The 25564-nt window shown below is 43.2% G+C and overlaps 1 protein-coding gene across 1 annotated transcript in view; it reads left to right on the top strand.

Annotated features, from left to right (window-relative positions):
- The first annotated feature begins 13091 nt into the window (after positions 1-13091).
- The window catches only part of SURF6 (surfeit 6), a 23426-nt gene continuing 10953 nt past the window's right edge, over positions 13092-25564 (top strand). The window contains exons 1-4 of the mRNA XM_085891747.1: positions 13092-13109; positions 16738-16858; positions 22896-23078; positions 23275-23354. Coding sequence (XP_085747873.1) covers positions 13107-13109; positions 16738-16858; positions 22896-23078; positions 23275-23354 — 387 coding nt within the window. The 5' untranslated portion in view covers positions 13092-13106. The remainder of the gene's footprint in view (positions 13110-16737; positions 16859-22895; positions 23079-23274; positions 23355-25564) is intronic.

Raw genomic sequence — 25564 nt, 5'->3', positions numbered from 1 at the left:
CGTGTTGGACCAGTTTGTGATTTTACCCAGATCTGCAGTGAGCGAAGAAGCTTCTGCTTGCCAGTCTGAGGGATAACCGATGGTATGGCAGAGGGTGGAGTCATCAGCAACGAGATATAGAGGATTTTCCAGAGAGTCGGAGAGATCATTGATGAAAACCAGAAGAAGAACAGGGCCCATAACGCTACCTTGAGGAACTTCAGCCTGGACAGGAAGGGGGGATGAAAGAACTCCATTTAGGGCCACACGTTGACTGCGACAGGAGAGGAAGTCTGCGAGCCATGAGTGGAGAAGGCCTTAGGAAGAGAGTTTTCTGAGCAGGGAAGGGTGCCAGACTGTCAAAAGCACGTGATATATCCAGGGATACAGCTCAGATTTCCTGTCTGGCATTGAGGGCTTCCATGTATTGTTGGGAGAGCAGAAGCAGCATATCCAGGGTAGAGTGACCTGGTCTGAAACCAAATTGATGATCAGAAATCAAGCCATTGGAGAAGAGGAAGGATTTGATGTCTGAAGCGATGATGGATTCCATAACCTTGCTGATGATTGGGAGAAGGCTGATTGGTCTGTAGTTGCAGGGATCTGTTTTTGCACCTTTTTTGTGCAGGGCAGTAATGTTTGCTGATTTCCAAGCAGATGGCAGATGACCTTGAGCAAATGAGAGGGTGAGCAAGAGCAGAGGAGCAGGCCTTGAGGACACGTGGGCTGATGCCGTCTGAACTGGTTGCAGAATCTGAGTCAAGGTTTGACAGCAAACTCTCCACCTTGTCAGGAGAAGAGGATACAGAGTCCAGGGACAGTTGGGTGCGACTGGGTAAGGTGGGTAGAGAAAGTCATGAGTTTAGGACACAATATTTAGCTGTAAACACTGAGTTTAGACATTCAGCTTTTCACGTGCAGTATCAGCAGTGCTGCCATTTGAGGTAAGGGAGGGGATGGAGGGGGAACATACACCAGAAACAGATTTGATTAGATGCCACCAGGATTTTGAGGAGGGAGAGAGGTTTGAGAGTTCAGACTTGAGATTAGAAAGATGTTGTTTTCTGGCTCTCCTGAGGGTAGATACACACTTGTTCCGAGCTTTATGGAAGGAACTGAGATTGCCCTCAGTTGGGTTTGCTTTCCATGAGGCAAAGGCAAGTTGTTTCAGGACAAGTGCCTCATCACAAGCTTCAGTAAACCAAGGGCGGGAGGAAGGGTAGGACAACTGTTGACGAGAGGGGATAAATCTGTGCATGAGGGAGAGCAAGTTTCTTTGAAAGAATTCCCAGGATGAGTTGATGTTGGAGAAAGTGGTGATAGGAGACCAGTCTATAAGTTTGAGGGCTGCTTGGAGACCCTGCCAGTCGGCTTGACTGAAATGCCAGACTCGACGGCGGTGAGGTGGTTCTCTGATAATAGCCAGAGAGATGTCCACTTTGACAAGGACGTGGTCAGAAGAACCGATTGGAGCGAAGGAAGAGCCCCAGATATTGTCAGGGAAATTTGTCAAAATCAGATCCAGAAGAGATGGAGTACCATTGGTTGAGATCCGGGTAGGGAAGTTGACCGATTGAGTCAATCCCAATGAGTCGTAGAAAGCTTTTGCTGAGGTGCCATGACAGGTGAGAGAGGTACCCACACCTAGCCAACTGGCGTGATGACAATTGAAGTTGCCACATATGAGGAAGAGAGAGTTTGGATGAGAAGAGAGAAGTTGGTCCATGTTTTCAGAGAGTGAAGTGTAGATGGAGTCATCACTGTTAGGTGCACGTTACAGTACACATATAAACATGAGGTCGGACTGGAGAGGAAGCCGGAGGCAGAGGTATTCCTGGGGGTGTGGGGGATTGAGGGCAGTGCATGGAGAGTGAGGAATAGAGTCTTTGATGAAGAGAGCAACTCCTCCACCAGGGCGAGGCTCAGGTCTGTCATACCTTTGTCCAAAATCGGTCTTGTGAAGGTATTCATCACTGGTAATCCTGAAAACATTCTGAAAACTTATGCTGTGTTTGATGACCAGTCCAATCGGTCTCTGGGCTGCAGTGAACTCTTTGACTACTTCAACGTGCCAAATAATCCAGTCCCTGTGGGAAATCACACACACACACACACACACACACACACACACACACACACACACACACACACACACACACACACACACACACACACACACACACACACACACACACACACACACACACACACACACACACACACACACACACATATATACAGTATCTCACAAAAGTGAGTGCACCCCTCACAAATGTGTAAACAAGCAGTCATAGACTGGTACTTACGAAATCGTCAACTTGACCTCTGACCTTGTCTAATAAAAGCTGTCTCTCGAGAAGGTAGCGACGCAAACCAGAAGTTTCTACGACGATTCTGTGCCAAACCATCAAAAATTGAATGTTTGACCTCACCGTGACCTTGACCTTTGACCGATTTTAACCAAAATCTAATCAGCACTAGCCATCACCCTTCTGAATCAGGTGGTGTAATTTGACATTGGTAGCTGCTTCCGTTCTCGAGTTATCGTGCCTGCAAACAAACACACACACACAAACAAACAAACACACACACACAAACAAACAAACACACACACACACACACACACAAACGCACAAACACACAAACAGATGACGGAAGTCATCAATATACTTCCAAAATCTAAAGATTTCGTCAGTCATAATTCAGTGTAACTTTTTAACCAGCTGCGCTCGAAGCAAAACCTTGGAGTTGATGACAGTAGACATTCTGCAATATGAATGCAGGCACATAACTGCCATTCCATAAAAACAATGTGGCATATTACGAATAGTTCTGAAAGAGAAGGCAACAAAAGTGAGTACACCCCTGCTCTTGTCTGCACAAGAAGTAAGTCAAGCATGGTAAAACAGCTTCCATTTTCATCATTTTCTGCAGATTTAAGTCAAAGAGTGTTAAAGGTACAAATATGCACCAAACAATACACACAATGTCCATAGAGCTGCAACCTCCCTGGAATGTTAAAAGTGAAGAAGTGTACTCAATGCAGTAATTGTATATCTGCTTGTTGAATAAATAATTGCAGAGGAAATACTGTACCAATCACCATTGTGAAAGCAGCATGGCTCGTCATGGTAAAGTGCTCTCGAAAGATGTAAAAGATCGAATCGTTGCCCTACGTAAAGATGGCCAAGGATACAAGAAGATCAGTGCTTCTTTGAAAGTAAGCCCCAACACTGTGGCCAAGGTCATCCAGAGGTTCTCCAACAAGTGTACAACAATGACTTGCGCTCGCCAGGGCCGACCAGCAAATATGACTGCACGTACTGTTCGCCAAGTTCAGAATCTAGTCCTCCAAGACAGACGACAAAGTGCCGCCAAGATTGCTGAAGAGATTTCTATAGCTTCTGGCCAGTCTGTTATTGCGAAAACCATACATCACACACAACATAGTATTGGGTTGCATGGGCATCATCCAAGGCGGAGGCCTCTCCTGAAGCAGATCAATCCAAGCCCCTGGACTACTGGCAACATGTCCTATGGTCTGATGAAACGAAGATCAATTTGTTTGGATCTGATGGAGTGAAGCGTGTTTGGCGGTGACCTGGGGAACAATACCAAGACAAGGGTGTTATCCCTACCGTCAAGCATGGTGGTGGTGGTGTCATAGTTTGGGGATGCGTGAGTGCTGCCGGTACTGGACATCTCAAGTTCATCGAGGGAAACATGGATTCTATGATGTACTGTGGCATCCTGAAGGAGAAGATGTTACCCTCCCTGTGAAAATTTGGTTGAGTAGCTGTATTTCAGCACGATAACGATCCGAAGCATCGTTCCAAGCAGACAACTGCCTTTCTGAAGAAGTCGAAGGTCAATGTGTTGGAGTCGTCAAGCATGTCACCTGATCTAAACCCAATAGAACACCTGTGGGGCATCCTGAAATGTAAGGTTGAGGGACGAAAGGTGTCCAACATCACGCAACTTTGAGAAGTCATTGCAGAGGAGTGGAACAGGATCCACGCAAAGACATGTGGAACACTGGTCAACACCATACCGAGTAGAATAACTGCTGTGCTCAAAAACGATGGTGGACATACAAAATACTGAAAACAATAACGCTTCAATGTGAGAATGTACATAGGTTGTACTCACTTTTGTTGCCCCCCCCTCCTTTTCACAGATATGCCCAGTATACCACATTGTTTCCACAGAATAAATATTTGGGGCCTGTACATGTATGACAGAATGTCTACTCTATCATTTCGTTGAGTCTTGTGTTTATAATACATCCAAGTAAAAAGTTACAACAAAATATGTACATTTTTGAAAAGGGTGTCCTCACTCTTGTGAGATACAGTATATCACCTTTTGTTCCAACTGGAGAGAAATCGTAATCCTTATAATGTCAACACCTGTATAATCCTGTTTAAGTGTTCTGGAATCATTTATTTAATAATAGCATTACTTTTCACTGCAATGCTGGTGTTAGTTTCGAAGCTGACCAATTAATCATGTATAACTACCTCTCTCTTCGGGAAAATGACTTGTGTAAATGCCAAGACATGATCCTGCTCCATTCAAACACTGTGCTGAGATGCTCGAAGGTCATTCAACAATATCACGTTGGACTGGAATTCAGTGTGGAGCCTCCCTCCGGCTGTATGAAGACCAGTGCAAACATGACCTCAATGTTTAACTTCGGCCCTGTTGTCCAGTTGGCATTACCAAAAGGCAAAATCCTTCAGAAAATAGGTGAAATATCTCACTTCGAGTAATGGACGGCAAAGAGCGTCACAACCAGAGAAGTGGGTTTTTGCTGCCATCAGTCTGCTCTCCACACCCTCGTCATATCACCGCCAAGGACATTATCCTGCCACATTGTCACGTACCTTCAGATAAGCTCTTCGGCAGATCCTGCAACCACAGAGCCTATGATGACGGGTGTCGACAGTGACGTCTTCAACCAAACATGGAATGATGACAAGCCGGGGCACTCCATAGAAGACAACTGTTTTCTCACGATCATGGAGGATGGATTCATCAGGAATGACAATGGCAATTGGGTTGGCTTTGCCACCCTCAGAGACGATGTAAAACTTCCAGACAATTCCAGGCAATTAATCGCTTAAAGTCCCTTTGCAAACTTCTGGATGAGAAATCAGCCCTGAAACAGCAGTACATGGACTTCCTGGCTAAACTCTTTTCCAAAGAACATGCTGAGCCTCTTGAACCAGGAACAGAGTCAAATCGACCATGATAGTATCTTCGTCATTTTGCTATATTCCTTCCACGCAAACCTGAAAATATTTGTGTGGTGTTCTGCAGGAGTGCTACCCATCATGATGTCTCGCTATATAAAGTATTGCACTACTTTCTGGTGCAGACATTGTCAATAGTCTCTTCCAGGTTATTAGTATGCTTCAGACAGGAACGCATTGGCATCATGGCTGATTTTGAACAAATGTTCCACTGCTTCTATGTGCATATGAGGATCACCGAGACTTTCTGCGATTTCTCTGGGATTCTGGACTATCCATCGAACCCACTTTGCCTGCTGTAGATTTGGTTAACGATCTCGAGTTTTGTTCCAAAGCCATATTAGTTACCAAACATGAATATTCATTGGGAAACACAATGTTTCACACGTTTCTCAAAATGGAAGTTCATGACAACGCCTTTTCGTGCACCACCAGGCAATTTTGGTCTTCCTTCAGATATCTTTGGCTACCAGTGGTGACGAGTACAGCATTTGGTGAATACCTTCTGGTCACAATGACGCAAATATTATCTCCCAAACCTGTAGCCCAGTATTGGTGGCAAGTCAAGATATGCAACCTTTGTCTCAGTGATATCATTCCGCTGAAGGCAGATGCTCATAGGAATGAGTTGCCCTGGGGACACGTGATTGAGACATTGCCCAGCGCAGACGGTCGGGTTAAAAAAGTGTGACTCCACATCATGAAGGACGGCAAACCCCATATCTACCTGCGACCCGTAATTGAGGTCGTACAGCTTACACCAGCGGGGGAAGAGTGAATCCCTTCACTGTTTCTTTTGATTGTGAATTTCATATTCTCATGTTATTTTCCACTGTGTCCCAATCCGTTAGCCATAGTCTGGTCCGTGAATTTAGTGACTGTATATGATGCACTCTGTAGTCAGTTTATTTCCTTTTTGACAAATGCTCAACATTTTTGATAATGTTCAATAGCGATTTGACAAAGTTTCGAGCCAAAGTGGCTACCCTGGTTCTCGTGTTAACGTAATTCTCTTTGCTCAATCAATTGGTGCATTGGTTAATATAAAAACCAAACGATGGGTGTGATGTAACCAAGTTTGAACATAACATGTGTATTTGTGCTCTGCCTGTGTTTTGCCTCATGCATATTTATGTTCCACCCATGTGTTGCGTCATCTCCGCTGCAAGTGGGGGGACCGGCGTTGCCCTGTCTGGTGGGACATGTGCATGTACCTGGAAAAGGCACGGTTTTTACCGACGCACTTACAGTGTTTCAAATTCAAGAAAAGGTGACTTAAACCTCCACAAGTGTTGGTTAAACTTCCTGGAGCATTATTAATCAAGAATTGATTAATAATGGACATGAAGGTCGTTCCAGGTTTGTAACAGCCACCACATTCAAGTCATTGATTGGTATCACTACACGTCCCCCCTTTTGAAAAAAAACATCCACATTCCCCAACTTTACACAGAAATATATTTAAACCAGTCATATTATCGGACACAAAAGCCTGAGTGCAAGCAAGTACCGTGGTTGTAGTTACGCAACAGATCTTAGTCAGTCAGCTGAGTGGAGCCAATATTGTGTCGCCACATCTAAGATTGAACTTCGATAACAAATCTCCGCCGTCCAAATTCTCTACGTGCATACTGTTGTGGTTTTTATAAACCGCATGCTGAAATTGAAATGCCCACAGCACGTAGACTTTTAGAATAGTTATTTCCGGAATGAACGTTAAGAATATTTCCTTCCCTTTCGGGGTTATGTTATTAAATGTGTTTGGTTGGGTAGTTAGCGGCCCCTCTCAACCCGTTGGGATAATGGAGGCCTCAGCACGTGATGGCGTGTGCCGTGACTGCTGTCATCACATGGGGAGTGCGTGTTTTACTGCCATGGTATTCCAGATTTTGTGAATAACACCAGCATTCTGGAACGCACACCAAATTCTCCCATTCCCCTGTATTGTTCAAAGCCCCGCAAAGTCTTTGCTTGTCTGTTGGTCTGTATGGATGCCTTACCCTGTAATGTAATTTTTGGCCATCTTCCCTGCACTGTATTTCATTAATCTCATCCCCGTTTATTCCCCTCCACCCAAAATGACTGGCAAACAAACCAAGACATGACCCAGCCTCCCTGAAATGATTTCCCTATTCCCTGGCTTTGTGCCATGAACATTGTTGGACGTTTGGGGTTCATCCCAGGAATATGGGGTGAGAAGGAATTCCCCCCCCTCCCCCATGTTAAGTGCAGAGCTCTGTTCATGGCGACAGCTGGAAGGACCAAATTACTGATTATCCAGCCAGGCTGCAGAATGGGCGGGACTGTTGTCGTCGCCCTCGAGCTACCTTTGTCCTGGCTGCCATGCTCTCTGTTGTCACACCTGAGCTACCTTCGTCCTGGTTGCCACGCTGTCTTTCTTCTTTTGCCTCGAGCTATCAGGGTCCTGGTCGTGGCACGATCTTTCACGATCTTTCTCTATCCTCTCTCTCTCTCTCTCTCTCTCTCTCTCTCTCTCTCTCTCTCTCTCTCTCTCTCTCTCTCTCTCTCTCTCTCTCTCTCTCTCTCTCTCTCTCTCTCTCTCTCTCTCTCTCTCTCTCTCTCTCTCTCTCTCTATCTCTCTCTCTCTCTCTATATCTCTCTCTCTCTCTCTCTCTCTCTCTCTCTCTCTCTCTCTCTCTCTCTCTCTCTCTCTCTCTCTCTCTCTCTCTCTCTCTCTCATCACACTCATTTCTTCCCTGGTCCTGGACTCTTTAGTTCATGCACCTGATGGAGCTGGTGGACCCTCGGTGGTTGAGAGCAGTGTCGGGGCCATTTTGGAGAGCTGTACAAAGTTGGCGAGAGGTGACTGTGATATACGTACCAGTCCCAATTTGTCTCCCCAAGTGTGTGTGATCTAATGGGTCCCCTGATTTGTTAGCAGGTAGGAAAGGCATAGGTGAAGTCTGAAACTTGTATATTTGCTTTCCCTTTTTATAAATATGCACCTTGATTACACTCCTTTTATTGCATTTCCACGTTTCCTGCCCCAGTTTCCCTTCTACGCCATTAAATCCCTGAAGTTCCCCTTCCTCCTTCCCATCCCCCTCATCGCTCATTGTAAATAAATTATTCTTGTTATATTTCCAATCTGACCGTGGTTGTCCTTTCTTCTATTGGTCCAGCAATGTCAAAATGTAGATTATCCGGGAGGTTATAATTCCCCACTAATGGGCTCTCGTATCAGTCAGACATTGTGTTAGCAGAAAGCTCGGCTGCATTAATCACAATTTAATAAAGATAGTAGCATAATTGCCAAGGGCACGATTCCCCAATAAGGAGATCACATGTTCCTTGGTAAATGGTGTCAGATGGAGGATCCTAAATCACGTGGTCAAGCTATTGGGGTTCGCGGTCATTTAACGACCTGCCGTGACACGAAGTTCTTCGTGTGGGACAGCCTGTGATTCCTGGTGGGTCCGGGGAGAACCAGGGATACCCTCCACCCTCGTAGTACCCCCACAACCCCGGGTCTGCAACAATACTTCCCCAAATTATCCCCTACATGACAGACTCCAATTCAAAACATTATTAGTGATTTAATACGCTACGGTACAGTATGCCGGCTTCATGCATCCAATGTGGAAGGGCGGGATGAGAGATTTGCAAAGAATGATGGGAGGAATGATTGGCAAAGAAGATGAGATGAGGTTAGAACGAAATATATGGGGACAGGACGGACCCCTGCACAGTTCCTCCATTGATCTGTCCCCTCCCGGTCTTCTGTAATGAATGGCCTATATTGCTTTGGTTGACCTCGCTGGCAACTGAACATTCCTCCTACCTCTCAGTTTTGTGAAGCCTATCCTTCATGCCTCACCTCCAAGACTGATTTTCTTCTCACCTGACTGGTGTACAGGCCCATTGCTGGTTAATAGTTCCTATGTGCTTCAAATATGTTTATCCAAGGAGGTCCCTTAATAAGAGACGAGAATAGTTGATCACATTCATCCACAAAAGGTCAGGGATCTCCTCTTTCTCTGCTCTCATCAACTCATCTTACAAGTCCTAACTGCTTCCACCCTGATGAAAGTCGACATCAGGGTTGTATTGTTTCTCACAATCTTCTTCAACTCTTTATGAAGAAAATTGTCCCTTCAATTCTGAGATAACTGATCGACAAGCATTATATTTCGGTCTAATACACAAGTGGGTGACTTGTTGAACATGCTAAATACTAACTGCAAAAGGGCATAATAATATTCTCTCAGACTTTTAGTAGCACCTTGTTGTGAAGCAATAAACAATTGATGCAAATGCTTGAGAGGAACAGAATCACCACTATCCGTTTGAGGCTGTTGTTGTCAACCACTTATTCCTGCGACAGGCTGACCCCAATATTTTGTATGGTACGCATTTGTCACTCCCAAACTCCTCCATGATGCAACACACCTGGAGGTTTAAACAGCCAGGTGATGTCACGCCGCTGCAGATACTGGTCAATGCCAGCTTGCTTCAAACCAGCTATGGCCTCGAGCAGCTCAAGCTTGGCACCAGTGAAGTCGGAACCATTGTCCGACTGGGTCTGCCAAAATTGATCCATTCTGGCAATGAAATGGCAAAAGACGTTGACAAATGCATCTGTGTTGAAAGGTCCTGCTATCTCAATGTGCATGACACACATGGCCATGCAAGTGAAAACTGGCCCATAGAGCTTGTCCATGCTGTGGCCTCGCCAGACGAGCAGGCCAAAATAATGTAGACCCACACGAGTGAAGGGTGGTTCCCCTGCCTCAAGACGGTCTGCAGGAAGGTCTACCATCTTTTGTTCCATGGTTTTACTTCTTTTTCTGTTTGGATTGTTTACCAATTAATCTGTCGAATAAAGTGGCAATTTGGCCTCCCTGGACTCGAGAAACCCTTCATATTCACGTGGATCTTTGTGGAAAACCGTCAATGGACAATGTTGTTCTGACTTGTAATCAGGCTGTGTCATATGTTGTTGCGGTTCTGCAAAACCGCATGCCTCTAAGGCAATGGCACCCAACATAGTGATCCCCAGGCAGTTATTTTGTCAGTCTTTGTGTAGTGAGATCTTCCCCTCATGTCTAATGGGTTAACGGGACGAAGTGCGTTGCGTGGGTCTTATAGCTAGGTCTAATTATATCTCCATCTTCCATTTAATCCTGATTTCCATTTGAACCCTTTCCTCTTATCCGTGGCACAAATCGAATCAACCAAGCAAGCAAGCAAGCAAACACACACACGTGCACACGCATACGCACATGCACACACACAATATGAATAACAGCACCCAAGTAGCCACCTGTGAAAGAATCACAACCCAAAAAGAGACGCTGCCCGGCGCGCGCATGGCACGCCCTTTAATTCAAATCTGCACGCCAATTTACATCGGTGTCTCACCTTGCTCAACCTTCGCTCACCAAAAAATAACCATCTCGACCACCAACATCTCCCGCACATGGGGAAAATCATCCCGCACCTCCATATCGATACAATTTGCCACCAAATCGAGGCGTGCTGCACGGCCCAGGCCACTTGGACCACGTGATGTGGGGACAGGCCAAGCACGTTAACAGCACCAACCGCATCTCGCCGGGGGATGCGCCGAATGGGCACGAGGGACCGACGCGACCCTTGTCCAGTCACCAGAACACGGCAGGACGGGCGGTGACGGACGGGGGTTGTGGGCGGGTTGATCCAGGAGTTCGGTGCGAGGATCTTGGCTGTGTTGCACCGGATGTGTGAATGAGACCGCTTCCGGCCCCAGTAGCCTGGCAAGGCAGAGCTATGACCGCCGTGGCCCAAAGGGGAAGCGCGATTCGGGTCACGGCGCGTCGTTTCAGGTCGTCACCCCACCCTTGGCCCGGAGCTTATAAAAGGCGGATCGTGAAGCTGTCAGCCCTCTTTTTCGCTTGCCTGCCTCGCCTTCATCTTTGCCTGTTTACCTCGCCCCCTCCTTCACCTCTCTGCTCCGCCCTTTCTTCACTGCTCCTCGTTGTCTGCCCGTCGCTGCGTCTACACCAATGGTTGGTGTGCGGCAGACGTTCTTCGGGGACCAGTGTGGAGCACACGCTTCCACGAGCCCCAGCAAAGTGACTCAGCAGGAGATAGCATGCTAAATCTTGAGGTGGGATCGCTCAAGCGGAGCATCCCACTGAGGTACATGCTGCACTCACAGACCTATGCCCAATTAGGCTAAGAATCTCTTACCTCACACATATTCTCTCCTCTCTTTCTTTCCACCCCTCTATCTCGTCCCCTCTGGACACACAAAAGAGCATCCATTACAGATTCGCAATCGCAAGCATGACACCGCACCCTCCATATTGCACCACACCACACTTCTCACTCCCACATATTCGACACCAGTATTTCTCCCTCCCACCTCCCCCAAAGCGTACTGGGTTACGTCGTTCAGCCGACTACGCCAGGTATTGCGAGGCCGTTAGTCCTCATCTGCTCTCTTTCTTTCTGGCTATCTAATCTTCCTCAGGTGTGTGTGTGTGTGTGTGTGTGTGTGTGTGTGTGTGTGTGTGTGTGTGTGTGTGTGTGTGTGTGTGTGTGTGTTGGTGCCCGTCGTAGCATAAGCTAAGACTGTAGAAGTTCCAACGGGATAAATCTGCTCTGTGTCTGCTTTTGTAAATTGCTTGTCTTTTGTCACACCCCACAAATTCCTTGCTATCCCTGTTGTACATAATAATAAACCCCATTCACTGTGCCACATACCTTACCTCGCTTAATTGTAAATAAATGCTTCATGTAGAAATGTTCCCAGCTCGTTTTCTACTTTTCCTTCGTTGGTCCAGCATGGTCCGTATCGTAGCCAAGCCGGGACGTTGTCCCCCGATGATCTGTTTTCCGAGCCAGTTCGTCCTGGGGGCAGTTACGCTCGGCTGCATCTGATCCGGCAAGGTGATCCGATTTGAACAAGGCGTACCGAGAGCGTGTACCCCGGTAATGAGATCACGTGACTATGAGGGAACCTGTATTCATTAGAGGACCCTCAGTCACGTGGTTGAGTTATTGGCATCCACAGTCGTAACTCGAGGTGATGAAGTCCCTTAGGGTCTCCGATCACCTTTCACTATTCTCGGCTGAAGTCATTGCCATCGTTTTGACCCTCGAAAGGATCATCGACTTCAACCCCCTCAGTTCAGTTATGTTTTCCCATTCATTCTCTGGTCTGGGTCTGCAAGGGTCGGGGTCCCCGCGGTCTGGTTGTAGGTACCACCTGGATCTTGAGGTGCTTCACCTTATCAGCACGGCCAATTGGAAGGGGCACGGTTGTTCACCTGTGCTGGATCCCAAACCCACGTGGGAATTTGTGGCAAGGGAGCCTGCGATCAGGTAACCAAACGAGCACCACGGTGAGACTTTAAAACCCCAATCCTTCTGGGCCCGTCAGGACTCTCGAATCGAATGAAGAACAACATCAACAACCAAAAAAAATGGCAATTTCTGTGGGAGACCCTGACCCCCACCAAGGGGAGGTGGTGCAACAAGGTGCACCGTTTGGTCGACTCTCCTGAAGAAACCAAGAAACCACTTTGCCATCTGAGCCAAAAGCTCCCTTGACTCTGAAAAATCTGTTTTAAAATTTATGAAAAGAAACGGGGCGAAGCAAATAAATTCTCCAGTGGTGTTTTCCTTCAGCCGATGTGTTCAGGTTGGTGGCCTATCTCGAGCCTCGTGGCTCTGAAAACGCCATTAAATAATATAAAGAAGAAGAAGAAGAAGAGGAAGAAGAAGTCGAAAAAAGTGATCACGTGGATTAACGCGTCACGTGATCTTTCACTTGAGGAATCACGTTGTCTGCGCGTTGCGTGAAGCGTGTTCGAATTAGTAAGTGCGATTTGATTGAGTTTCGTGGGGGATGATTTACCAGGTTGTATGGTAAACACGAAAATTGATTGTTATACTTTTTCACAATGATCTTGTATTGTTGTCAATGTAGATTTCAATATCCGAGAGAGCTTGTGACTCGGACTCACTAGGCCGCTGTGCCACGATCGCTTGGAAGCAGTTTAACACGGCGATTGTTCGTGTACATGTTGTATTCTCTATTGTTTGTCTTCATTTGTTGGCAGCAGCGGGCGAAAGGCAATCGAGCAAAGACTACGTCACGCCAGGAATACTTGGGGTGTATATGAATCGTTGTTAGTTCCACTGTGGTTTACCTTATGTAATTTTTTTATTTTTTTCCCCAATCTTTACCGAAATGATTTATTTCAAACCAAATATGTTTGTTTAAGTACGCGGTTTAACGTTACACATTAAATTCACACGTGACATTAAATGACCTATATTAAGACATTGGAAAGGCTGAGGAAGATTTAAAATAAATTGAAAAGATGAAGGAAGATCGTCCATTGTGGATTTCTGACAAACATTCCCTCAATTTGTACGTTGTGAGAGAACCGTGCCGTGTCCATGGCTCACAGGTTAAAAACGGGACCCACGGACCCACTTCCTGGTTGTGGTTGTTGTTTTAATCATTCGGGCATTCGCCTTCCGCTCGATCTACCTTGTGTTGTCGTTTTAGAGTTTCGACGATCATTTGTGCCCAATTCGATTTTACAACTTGCAAGCTATACACAACAACGACAAAGCTGAAAAGTCACATTACAATTAACAAGCTCAAATGAGCTAGGATACTCGTCCTCTTAATGATGACGTCATAAAAAACTAATATGACGTCATTGTGATGTATCAGGTTTGCGATAAATTATCTGTGCTCATGCCCGGCTTGATTCCCGCAAACAAAATTCAAACAGCTTGCCTAGTTTCGGAGATAATGGTACTGGCGATTTCCATTTGTGGCGATATTATGTCTACTTTTTTTCGAGGAAGAATTTCCAAAATCGGAGATGGTTACTGCCTGCGCGTGGGCTTTCTGTATATACATGGCAAGTTTCACGAAGATCCGATGAAAACTCTGGGTTGTGAAACAATAAGTCAAAAAAAAATAGGAATGACGTCATAAAAATTCATATGACGTCATAGTGATGTATCATATGTGCGGTAAGTCATCTTTGCTAATGCCCTGTTCGATTCCCACAAACAGAATTCAAAAAGCTTGCCTAGTTTCGGAGATAATTTTTTAGGCGATTTCCATTCGTGGAGATATTTTGACGTCATAACTTTTTTTCGAGGAGGAATTTTCAAAATCGGAGATGGTTACTGTGTGCGCAGGGTATGTTTACATGTATACACACCAAGTTTCAGGAAGTTTCCATCAAAACTGTAGACTGTGAAAGAAAAACGTCCACAAGAACAACAACGTGAGTAAGATTTAGAGATCCTCCACAAGGATCTAAAAACTGGAGGGGTACTCGGTAGAGCACACACCTCCGCCACGTAATACCTGATCCACGAGAACATATCCGGCCCAATACATTTTTGAAATGTTCTATTAATCGAATATATATCATACTATATCGTTTTTGGCCCGATCTCTTGATGGTGAAAAAACACTTAAAAAAACTAAATAATTCTCATATCCAGATCCGGATTCAGATCTTCACCAAAATCGAATCAATTCGTCCTTGCCACACACACAACCTGTCCACAAAATTTTATCCGGATCCGTCCAAACTTTTTGAGATATCCTGTACACAAACGGACAGGAACGGGTGAAAACAACCTCCTTCACTTCCGGTGGCGGAGGTAATAACCCCTTGAGGGACTAACGGTTAAATGACCCCCCTTCCTGAAGTGGCATGGTCATGGGGACTGGGGAGCACAATTTAAGTTGATGGCATGGTTCTTGTTTCATGAAGAGTTTGGGGTGCACTTGACCGTCGGTTTCTGAGAAGATTTTAAAATAAATTACCTGAATTTGAGGAAAAAACCCCTCCCCCTCCCCCCCCCCCCAGTTTCAGACTCTTGTCGGGGTGGATCTGGATAGTGAGCATGACCCCCATGAAACGGTACTCTTCTGATGTATCGTCCATATCGGACAGGTAGTTTGTGAAGAGAAGACGTTGGCGTCAAATGTTAACGGACTGACGCACACCAGGACTCACTCTACGAATGTATTTCAAAGAAATAACCTAAAGATGTCACTAATAGATTTTTCACACTGAAAAAAAAAGTATTGAAACAATCATGGAACTATTTAAGCTCCACACTTACAGATTTGAAATGTAGTACCCCTTAAATCAAAGCTTCACAGGATAACGGGGGTGGGGGTTAACGTCCAATCAAAATACAGTACAGCAACATAATGACGATGACGTTCTGTAGCCGATTCTCATTGGTTAACTCGCTGTGCTTCGTCACGTACAGTTTTGTGACGTGATAACGGATAAGTGGAACCCCATCCGACCCACTTTATACAGCCTAACAGTATGATCCGGATCCAGTGAAACCAAACTCCATTATATTTATATGCCTCCACGCCAAGGGTGCCACAGGCATTATGTTTCCGTCCATCTGTCCGTCCGTCCGTATTTTCATTTACGCGATAACTCAAGAAGCAAATTGTAGAATTTCATCAAACTTGGTAAAAAGGTAAAGTAAGACAAGGCAATTAACTGATTAGATTTTGGGCCAGATATGATAAAGGTCAAGGGTCAAACATGTCGATACTCAAGTGTTTGTGCGGGAGAGCGGAGGCATACCCGTTGACTGCGCGCAGTCAAATTACTCTTTTTTTTTTTTTTTTTTAATTGTGCTTAACATGATGTCTTGCTGATCTTGTACTGTCTCTGTGGTTATAACAAGATCGTGGTTTTTTTTTTATAATCAGTTCGTGCTCAAAAAGGATGCAACGTACATTTATCATTTTAAAATGTCAAACGTTAAAATTCCACTAATTAAATCACCATTAACACACTGGTGACCGAGTGGAATAAACCACCAAATCAGTGATATCCTTGGGATCCCAATATCCTTCTCAACCCAACCATTCGCCGGTCTTTTTCCTGCGAAAAGATCGTGAGGCTCGATGTGTGTTTCAAGGTGATGGTGATTTATTTCATTTCATTACGGTGGACAGAGGTTACGTTTCCACCCCTTTCTGTCTGTGAGCAGCATATCTCAAAAGGTAATGGACAGATTTGGACAAAACTTGGTGGACAGGGGACAGGTTGGGTGTTTGACATGGATGAATTGATTAGATTTTGGAGAAGATCAGGATACTCGATTTATTTTATTTTAGTTTATTTTTTTTGAGCCATTCTTCACCATTGAGAGATGGGACAAAAAGACAATATATTGCATGATATTTCGAAAAGTTGTGGATGAGTTATGACAAAACGAGGTGGATGCGTTGGTTACATGAAAAGAACAAGCCGATTCGATTTTGGTTCAGGTCCGGATCTAGATCCGGCTGATCAGTGGGATATCGTAAACTGTTCAACCTCATATGTATGTGTGCTTTCTACCGAGTGCCATTTTTTATACTTTTTTTTTAGCATGTGGTCATGTGTCCAAATAGGTAAGTTGAAGTCTTTAAAATGATGATGTAATCTGAATGAATGAACTGTTTTTTTGTGACAAAGCATGTGCTTCTCTGCAGGAGAGTTTTGAAATGGAGTCACTGCTAGCCCAGGACAGATTCCTCTCTTCTTTTGCGCAGAAATATACAGTACAGCCTCCTCGGGCGACAAAGCGGCCAAAATGGAATTGCCGTTCCACTTGTAAGTTATTTATTTCAAACTACATTTATATGAGTAGTGTGTTCATATCAGCCTGTGAGGTTTAGAATTTTGATTTAAATTCCTGTTGTCTAATTGTGCAAGTAAGTATGCCAGCTGAATTTTGGTAACGGATAATTTTGAAACTTTTGCATTACTTGTTATATGTATTTGTGCCAAAATTGTTTCACTGCTTTTATTAGGTCATCTCTACCGAGATGACCTAATAAAGCTGGACCAGATGTCCATCCGTACGTCCGTCCGTCGGTCAACAATTTTTCTTTCCGATCTTGATGAAACTTAGTATGTGGGTCGAGGTCTGAGTGTTGCACAACGATATAACTTTGTCCGGGTTCAAGGTCAGGGTCAAGGTCACGTAAGTTATAAAAATCGCCATTTTCAAAACCTATCTAGTCTGCCATTCTACAAGATATTCGGCAACTGTTTTTATTGATTATGATAGTAGAAAATATTATCTTGTATCGAACCAGACAGAATTTTTGAATATCCGTCCCGTTTGGCCGCCACGTAACCTGGAAGATGGTCAAAAACACCTCCCGGTACAAAGAAAACTTTTTACTTCCGATCTTGATGAAATTTGGTATGTGGTAGAGGTCGATGAGTGATACCCAACGACATATTTTTTTCCCGGATTCAAGGTCACGAGGTCACGAAAGTTGTGAAAGTCGCCATTTTCAAAACCTATCTAGCCTGTCATTTTAAGGAGATATCTGGCAACCGTTCATTGATTATGATAGTAAAAAACAGAGATGACCGTCACCCCCACACGGGGGTAACTTTTCATAGAAGCGTCGATATCTATTTTTTAGCCAAACCATTCATTATCCACAGCATCCTAAAGCCTCTTGTGCACTTGCTAGAAAAAGAAATCGAGATTTGTAAAGTCAAATTTAATTATTATGGACTCTGAACAACATCGGCTGAGGTTGAATCCTTTTTGAGAGTGAAACGTAGATTTATCCGACTTCTTTTTAAGCCCTTTAAACTGGTGACCACATTGACCCAAAATAATTTGAATTTACTCCGCCTCCAACAATCTGAAACTCTCAGAGGTGTGTGTTTTATTCTGTTGTTGGCATGTAAAGAAGTTTTCCCTCAATTTTTTTAAAAAAAATATGATGAATTGGATGTAAAACAAGAACAGCAACGATCTCTTCAGTGCCTCTACCACCTCCTTAGATGAGTTGTGGAAGTAGTGTTCACTGCTGAATGTTTTGCAATAAGAATATAGCAACAGTACCTGAACACGAAATGCAAAAAGCACTGGAAAACTATAAAAGCTAAACATGGACGGTTAACTAATAAACATTAAAAAATAGGACCACCTGTCCTGAAACTCACCTGGATCAGGACCAACAGTCACTCAAACCCCCACAGAGACCCCCTTCGATCCTGAATTTTTTGATGCCATGAACAAACTTTGGTGCATCAAGGGTGATGAAGGTTGTGGTCAAGCTTCATTGAAATTGTGTGTGTGTGTGTGTGTGTGTGTACTTTGAGAAGAGAGCAAATACTTATTTTGGGGGGTCAACCCCCTCCTCCCCCCGGTAGACCCTCACAATGAGCGCAGATTTTGATGCAGTCGATAAACTTTAGTACATCATAGGTGATGAAGGTTGTGGTCAAGTTTCATCGAAATTGTGTGTGTATTTTTGGAGAAGAGAGCAAATACTATTTTGAGGGGGATGGGGGGGGGCAAAATCCCATCCCCCACCCTCATAGACCCCCTTAATGAGCGCAGATTTTGATGTGGTCAATACACCTTCGCTAGGCATCAGATATGAACCTTGTGGCCAAGTTTCATCAAAATTGTGTGTTTGGTTCAAGCAATAATGACCAAAGTGTTTACCGACTCACTCACTCACCTATGGATGCTGCTCGATCACTGAAGAAAGTCCAGGAAAGCTAAAATGATTGGGAATAACTATCCACAGAAATGCAAGATGTACTTTCACGAGCATACATCGAGGAAGGACGAGACAACGCCAGAGGGATAAATCAACTTTTTTAATTTGGAGGCAGTTTAAAAGTTGTCAATAACGAGACTCGCAATGTGCAAATGTCTTGTTGACACATCTATTAATAATTATCAGCTGATATGTTCAGAAGGCTAATTACAAAAAAAATTAAAAAAATTAACGTCTAACTTTTTTGTCTAAAAAAAAATCAATGTTTAACAATGTCTAACTGTTTAAAATCTGAAGAAATTTTGTTTAGCCTCCTCTCGAGTTTTGGAGAATGTACTGGTAGTGACAAAAAAAATAAAAAATTGAAACACCTGGGTAAATGAGGGACACCAAGCAGCGGCTTCCACACAGGTGTGGCCCATGTGCTCATAAAGCAAATGACATCCCAGCATGCTTCGGGTGACATATAAAAATGCTGCATAGGCCTGGTTGCCCATAATTATGGCGAGCATGGTTGCAAGAGGAGACTCCCTCCCCACCCAATGAGCACATGTGGTCACCCAATGGTTTGATGAGCATGACACTGATGCCATATCCATATGTCATGGCCTTCTCAGTCACCAGATCTGAACCCAATTGAACATTTTTGGGATATTCTGTAACGATGCCTGAGACCCGCCTCCATCAAATGGGTGCGAGTTCATTGACTTTCTCGTGGAAGAATGGTGCCGCATCCCTCTTGCAGAATTCCACACGTTGGTGGACTCTGACATGGCGCGTACAGGCCACACTGACCACACGAGGTGGCCCGACACCCTATTAAATTACTTTACATTGGCGTTTCCAAATTTTTTTGTCCACTACCTGTACTACCCTAAGCTGGATTATCTTGCACCTTTAAATTCTTCACATGGCTCTGATGCCAAGAATGTGCATTGTACCTCCCCCGTGTGCTCGAATCAACAAAGATATAGCCCCTTCCTCCAGCAATGAAATTGGAGTGTATTAGAATGGCGAGTGTCAAAGGGGAGTTGGAATGAAAACATTTTTTTAGCATCCTGGCCTGTTCCGTCTATCATTCTTTGGGGGTCTTTTTAAATACTCGTTACTGGCTCTGGCTGAGCTAACTGCTGTATGATTAACCTCAAACTTGGAATGTCTCAGATTGGAATATGTTGCATTAATATTTATTGTTTGAGGTAGACTAAAGTAGAACTGCACTGTTGGGAGATGTACGTGTCGTGTCTTAATGGCCACGTTTTCCATCGTCAAAATTTCCGAAAGGCGGTAACATTTTAATGGGCAAAAATATGAGCAGGAATAGTTTCTCGCAATCAATTATTGTGGCAAAGATGATTGGAATTTTTTTTTTCCGCTGCTCCCACATTCGAATGTCGTGTCGTTGAGCATTCAGTACAAACCCAACTATTTTTGTCTTCAAAGATATATGTACATTGTCCAAACTGCATTTAAGGAGACTGTTATGACCAGGTAATTGTGACATTTTCAAAAAAAAACCCTAAATTATTTTTCAAAAGAAGTTTATTTCTTCTTAGAAATGAAAAAAGGAGCAATTATTTGTGCACTTGCAAAAACAATGCAATTTTCCTCAAGACTAAACAGTGTCGTCAAGTGGCATATTTTGTTGCTACCATGGTGACATGGAAATGCGGGGGAAAATTAAATCGTAAACTGAAGGTGGGAAAAATGTGGAAACCGGATCCATGGGAAGTGGAACTCCAAAAGTGGTGGAAAGGACATACGTAGATGTGGCAGTATGCACATTGCCACGAGTACACCGGAGCAGTGTTCCTCACTTCCCATGCGTGCGTCAATGTTTCCTATTGAGTGGTTGTTTGTAAAGTTTGTAAAGTAATCTGTTGGCACATCGACAAACACTTTGATATTCCAATTCCAGAAAATTTGTGGGAACATGAAACAAAAGCAATCACTGAAAACATTGAAGTACCGCTCACGTACGACCTTATGATCCCATCGGGCGTGGACATATAAAACGAGCATTGCGACAAGATATCATACTTGGGTGCAAAAAAAAGAAGAAGGCATTGCTAATTTAGGTGTTAATACCGGTGATTTTAGACTAACGATACAGAAATCAAGAAAATGACCAAATACCAAGGCATCAAGCAGGAAGTGAAAGGATCCTGGAAGCTGAAGAATGATGAAAAACCTCAGAGATAAACTACAGTTGGAAGCCGTCATGGGCTCAGTGACGATCCTGAAGAGAGCCCTCAGCACAAAACTTTGAAACAGAAAACTTCACAGTTTGGTCCGTGAATCATGAACCCTAACCGAAATGAAGGTGGATACTTTGAGCCCACCCTGGGAAGACTCCATTCTGAAATCCCATATACACACACACACACACACACACACACACACACACACACACACACACACACACACACACACACACACACACACACACACACACACACACACACACACATTGAGACCTAGTAGGTCTCTGTTTCACCTCCTGAAACCCACCCACACGTGGAGACAGGCAACAGCAGCAACTTGCACGTACACACATACACACACTTCTGTTGTGGTAATACAGTTTATATACGTGCACACGCATGAAATGCATAAAAACGACAAACACAAAGATTTACCTTCAAACAGAGTTCTCCGAAAGAGGAATTCAAGTGGGAAATTAGCAAAATTAAATAAAAAATATATCAAGCCACAGAACACAAAATGTCGATCTATGCTCCATACCTTCATAACCAGATCATGGCAAACACGTGGTTGGATTGACCTTATTGTTTTTATGGATGATGGACTTTTATGGATTTTTATGGATTTTTATGGATGATGTTTTTATGGATATGTATCTATGTCCGAGTGAGGGGTGGATTATGTAAGGAGATTGCACAAAAGGTTTAAAAAAAAAACGATATCCTGTCAAAATAAAATTGCACATTTTCAGCAGATGAGACACCTCCCAAGACACCAACGGCACCGCACGGCCCAACACAGGCGGAAATGTACGTTTGTCTAATCAGTATTCCTTTGAGAATACGGATACTTTTACCGAAACAAATAAACAAGCAGCTTGGAGAGCGCTCACCAAGTGGCTTAAGCACTCAAGCAAGCACTCCGACGAAACAGTTGTTCAGAAACTACTATTGGCACACGATCAGCAACACCTTAAACATGCACCTCCCGGAGACACCGAAAATGTCAAGCCACGAACGCTGACTTCTCCGGATGTTTATAATCATTGCAATGTACCCAGCGATTTTTGGCTATGATGAACAGGCATTCGATAACATGAGTGAGGAAAGTGGAAAAAATAACTTTATCGTTAAGAAATCACTGTGGCCTGTTCCAAGTCGGGGCATTGTTGAGCAAGCCAAAAAACATGGTGGCTTTAGACCCCAGCGAGGTTACCCAGGAAACGCCTTAAAACCTAGAGAGCGAGGTGGCCGGGGATTGCCTGATGAAGGATATAATTAAATAGGACAGTTAATCATCTTCAAAAGGGGTGTTTTAATTAACCCAAACACCCAATTTTCACTCTTGCACTTCCATGGGGTTTTCTTAGTATACATGCAAAGTTTCAGGCAGCGAGGTTTTTTTTTTTTATAGTTTTGGAGTTATGGAGGAGAAACACTGACACACACACACACACACACACACACACACACACACACACACACACACACACACACACACACACACACACACACACACACACACACACACACGTTGTCTTTTATTAGTATAGATTGTTTTTTTTATTTTCTTTCTACCATCGGGCTTCATAAGAGTTTTCTCTTTTTTTTTCTTTTTTTTAAAGGAATTTGTTTTGGGTGTTTCTTTTCATGTTTTGGCAATGTCATATGTATTTTGACTTTTTCACCATTAAGAAAAGTTTTTCCAAAGTTGTACGCATGCACATGTGATGTCCAACATTTTTGCTTTCACTGACAATCATATTTTCAGGGAATATTTTCACTGAATTTTTTTCAAAGTGGGGTGACTTTCAAGCCTAATTTCACTTTGGCTGGACTCTCCAGAGATAGGTAAAAGTGTACATTGAGAAACCCTAACCCTTACTCTCCACCTTTGTCCGCTTCAAGTTACAGGTCGAACAAGCTTGCCATTTAAAGGCACAAAACGTTTGAGTGTTGTGGGGAACAGTGTAGAAAATGACAAACCAACCAAACATGTCAAGAAACAAAAGAGCAAACAAAGTCAAGTAAAAGAGAAGCACAAAGAAGTGTGCACCAGAGAGAAATCTGTCGGTCAGTCAGACATTGCTGGTAAGATTTCTGCAATTTTTAGTTGCACGTCCTCGTGTGATTTTATTTTTTTTAATTAAATTTCTCTCTTTATTTTTTATTTTTTTCCTTCTTAATTTTGAATGTGTGTGATCATGATGACAGATTTGTGCATTTTTTGTTGGTATGTCGAATGTAAATCCTGAAAGTTAATTTGGAGTTCCTCTTCTTCCCACAGATATGCACAAGCCAGGTACTAGCTGCTTGGCAATGGAGTTGCTGAGGTCCAGTCTTCGTGCCAAGATTGCAGAAGGCAAGGTATAGGTACATGGGGAATATGAATCTAATGTTTACCAGGGTGGTGGTGTGAACACAATGTTGGGGGGAGGGGGAAGAGGAGAGTCTATAAGCTTAAAGTTAAACTGAAACCATATATATATATATATATATATATATATATATATATATATATATACATATATATATATATATATACATATATATAGTCTCTGTCTCTGTCTCTCTCTCCCAACAAATGTAACAATACTTTAAGAGCTCATTATTATTCCTCCATCTACTATATAAATGGCAATCCTTCTGTCTGTTTGTCTGTCTGTCTGTCTCTTTGTTTGTAACCAATAAGCTCCCAGACCAGTGAACCGATCTTGATGAAACTTTACACACATATAGACCTAAAATTCAGTTCCAGGATGCGCTAAGTGGCTTTCCATAAAAATGAAAAAATATACATATTAAAAAAAAAAATTCCAATAAAAAACAATGGCTTTCGAATAGTGCGCCGGCGTATTAATCGTAACAAAAGGCTTCATGGTTAAAAACGCAAGGGTTTTTTGAAATACAAAATGTTCGTATTCGATGACTTTTTAAACATACACATTCTCCTCCTGTTATTTGAATTCTCGAACTGCACGCGCACGGCAACAGCTAACTTCTGATAGATCTGCTCATGAAAGAGCCAGGCAAGCTGAGTCAGCTGCAGAGAGAGAGTCGTCTTACTGCTGATATATCTGCTCATGAACGAGCCAGGCAAGCAGAGTCGGCTGCAGAGAGAGAGCGTCACCTAACTGCAAATAGAGCGTCACACCGACGGGCGAGAGAAGCACAAAACTCGCGTTCCAGCTTTCTAGGTCCGGGTTTTGGCAGGACATCAAGGACATTTGCCACTGCTGTTGGAAACATTGAGTGGCTCAAGGCCGCCTTCAACTATGACCTCTCTGAGGATTACGGCAGCATAAAGCCTTCCTTCCATAAATTTGAGGAATAAAAGAAGCCTTCCTAATTTTCTCCATACAACTTATGCCTCAGTCTAACTAGCGTGAGGAAAATAGGGCAAATTTCCCGGGTATTACCGGGTACTTCAGCTAGTTAAAAATAATCTTCATTTAATTTTCCCAGTAAACAAGAACAAAAGTAGTTGGAAGGATTTTGGTTTTATATATTTACATGTATATATGTACGTAAATAACTAAAAATAGGCATAACCTCAGGAGACATTTGTACCGAGAGTAAAAGCACACTGAGCCTAAAAGAATAATAAAATTCTTTATTAAAACACTGACGTTTCAGAAGACCACTATCTTTTGTCTTCAGAGGTAAAAAAAAATAAATTAAAATTCCACACATGCAGTTGCAGAGACATTAGCTGTACTTATGTCAAACGGGATTGGCTGCAAGGGGGACCAATCAGCATGAGGTTTGGGATGTATTTAATAAAGAGAGTGGGATTGGAGGGTGGATTTGCTTCCGGATTGGATATTTGGAACATGGAACACATGACACTGAACCCGTGACCCAAACATCCAATCCAGAAGCAAATCCACCCTCCAATTCCACTCTCTTTATTAAATCTGTCTCAAACCTCACGCTGATTGGTCCCCCTCGCAGCCCAATCGTGACATGCAGCCGTTCCTGTTGGACATACAGTAAGTACAGTTAACATCTCTGCAGCGACACGTGCAGCGTTTTTTTAAAAAAAAAATTTACCTCTGAGGACGGAAGATAGTGGTCTTCTGAAACGTCAGGGTTTTAATAAAGAATTTTATTATTCTTTTACGCTGTTATAATATATATATATATATATATATATATATATATATATATATATATATATATATATATATATATATATATATATATATATATAATTATAGCCCGACAGATGCCGGATTTTTTTGGGGTCTGATGCCAATACAGATTTGGGAGAGTCCGAGTCCACCGATTACCGATATATCGACTGATATTTTGTTAAAAATACAAAATTTTCAAATTGATTTGAAGAACTGTTTAATTGACCTTTCAATATTTAAGAACATCCAACTTAAATTATAATATGAGCGAGCAAACAAGTCAATAACTTTTTAATGGATTTCACAAAAAAAAGTAAAAAATACAAATTAAACGAGCCATTTTAGCAGATTCTGGAAGTGTTCGGACATCAGAGTTGAGTTCTCTAATACTGCTACTCAAGCAGTGACAGATTGTAGTGAAGAAATCACAGCTGCTTTACA

The sequence above is a fragment of the Eptatretus burgeri genome, chromosome 1, assembly GCF_056783735.1.
Source record: "Eptatretus burgeri isolate ZD-2024b chromosome 1, Ebu_testis_v1, whole genome shotgun sequence".
NCBI lineage: Eukaryota > Metazoa > Chordata > Myxini > Myxiniformes > Myxinidae > Eptatretus > Eptatretus burgeri.
The sequence above is the reverse complement of the archived record's forward strand: the minus strand, read 5'-3'. Positions and strand labels throughout refer to the sequence as shown.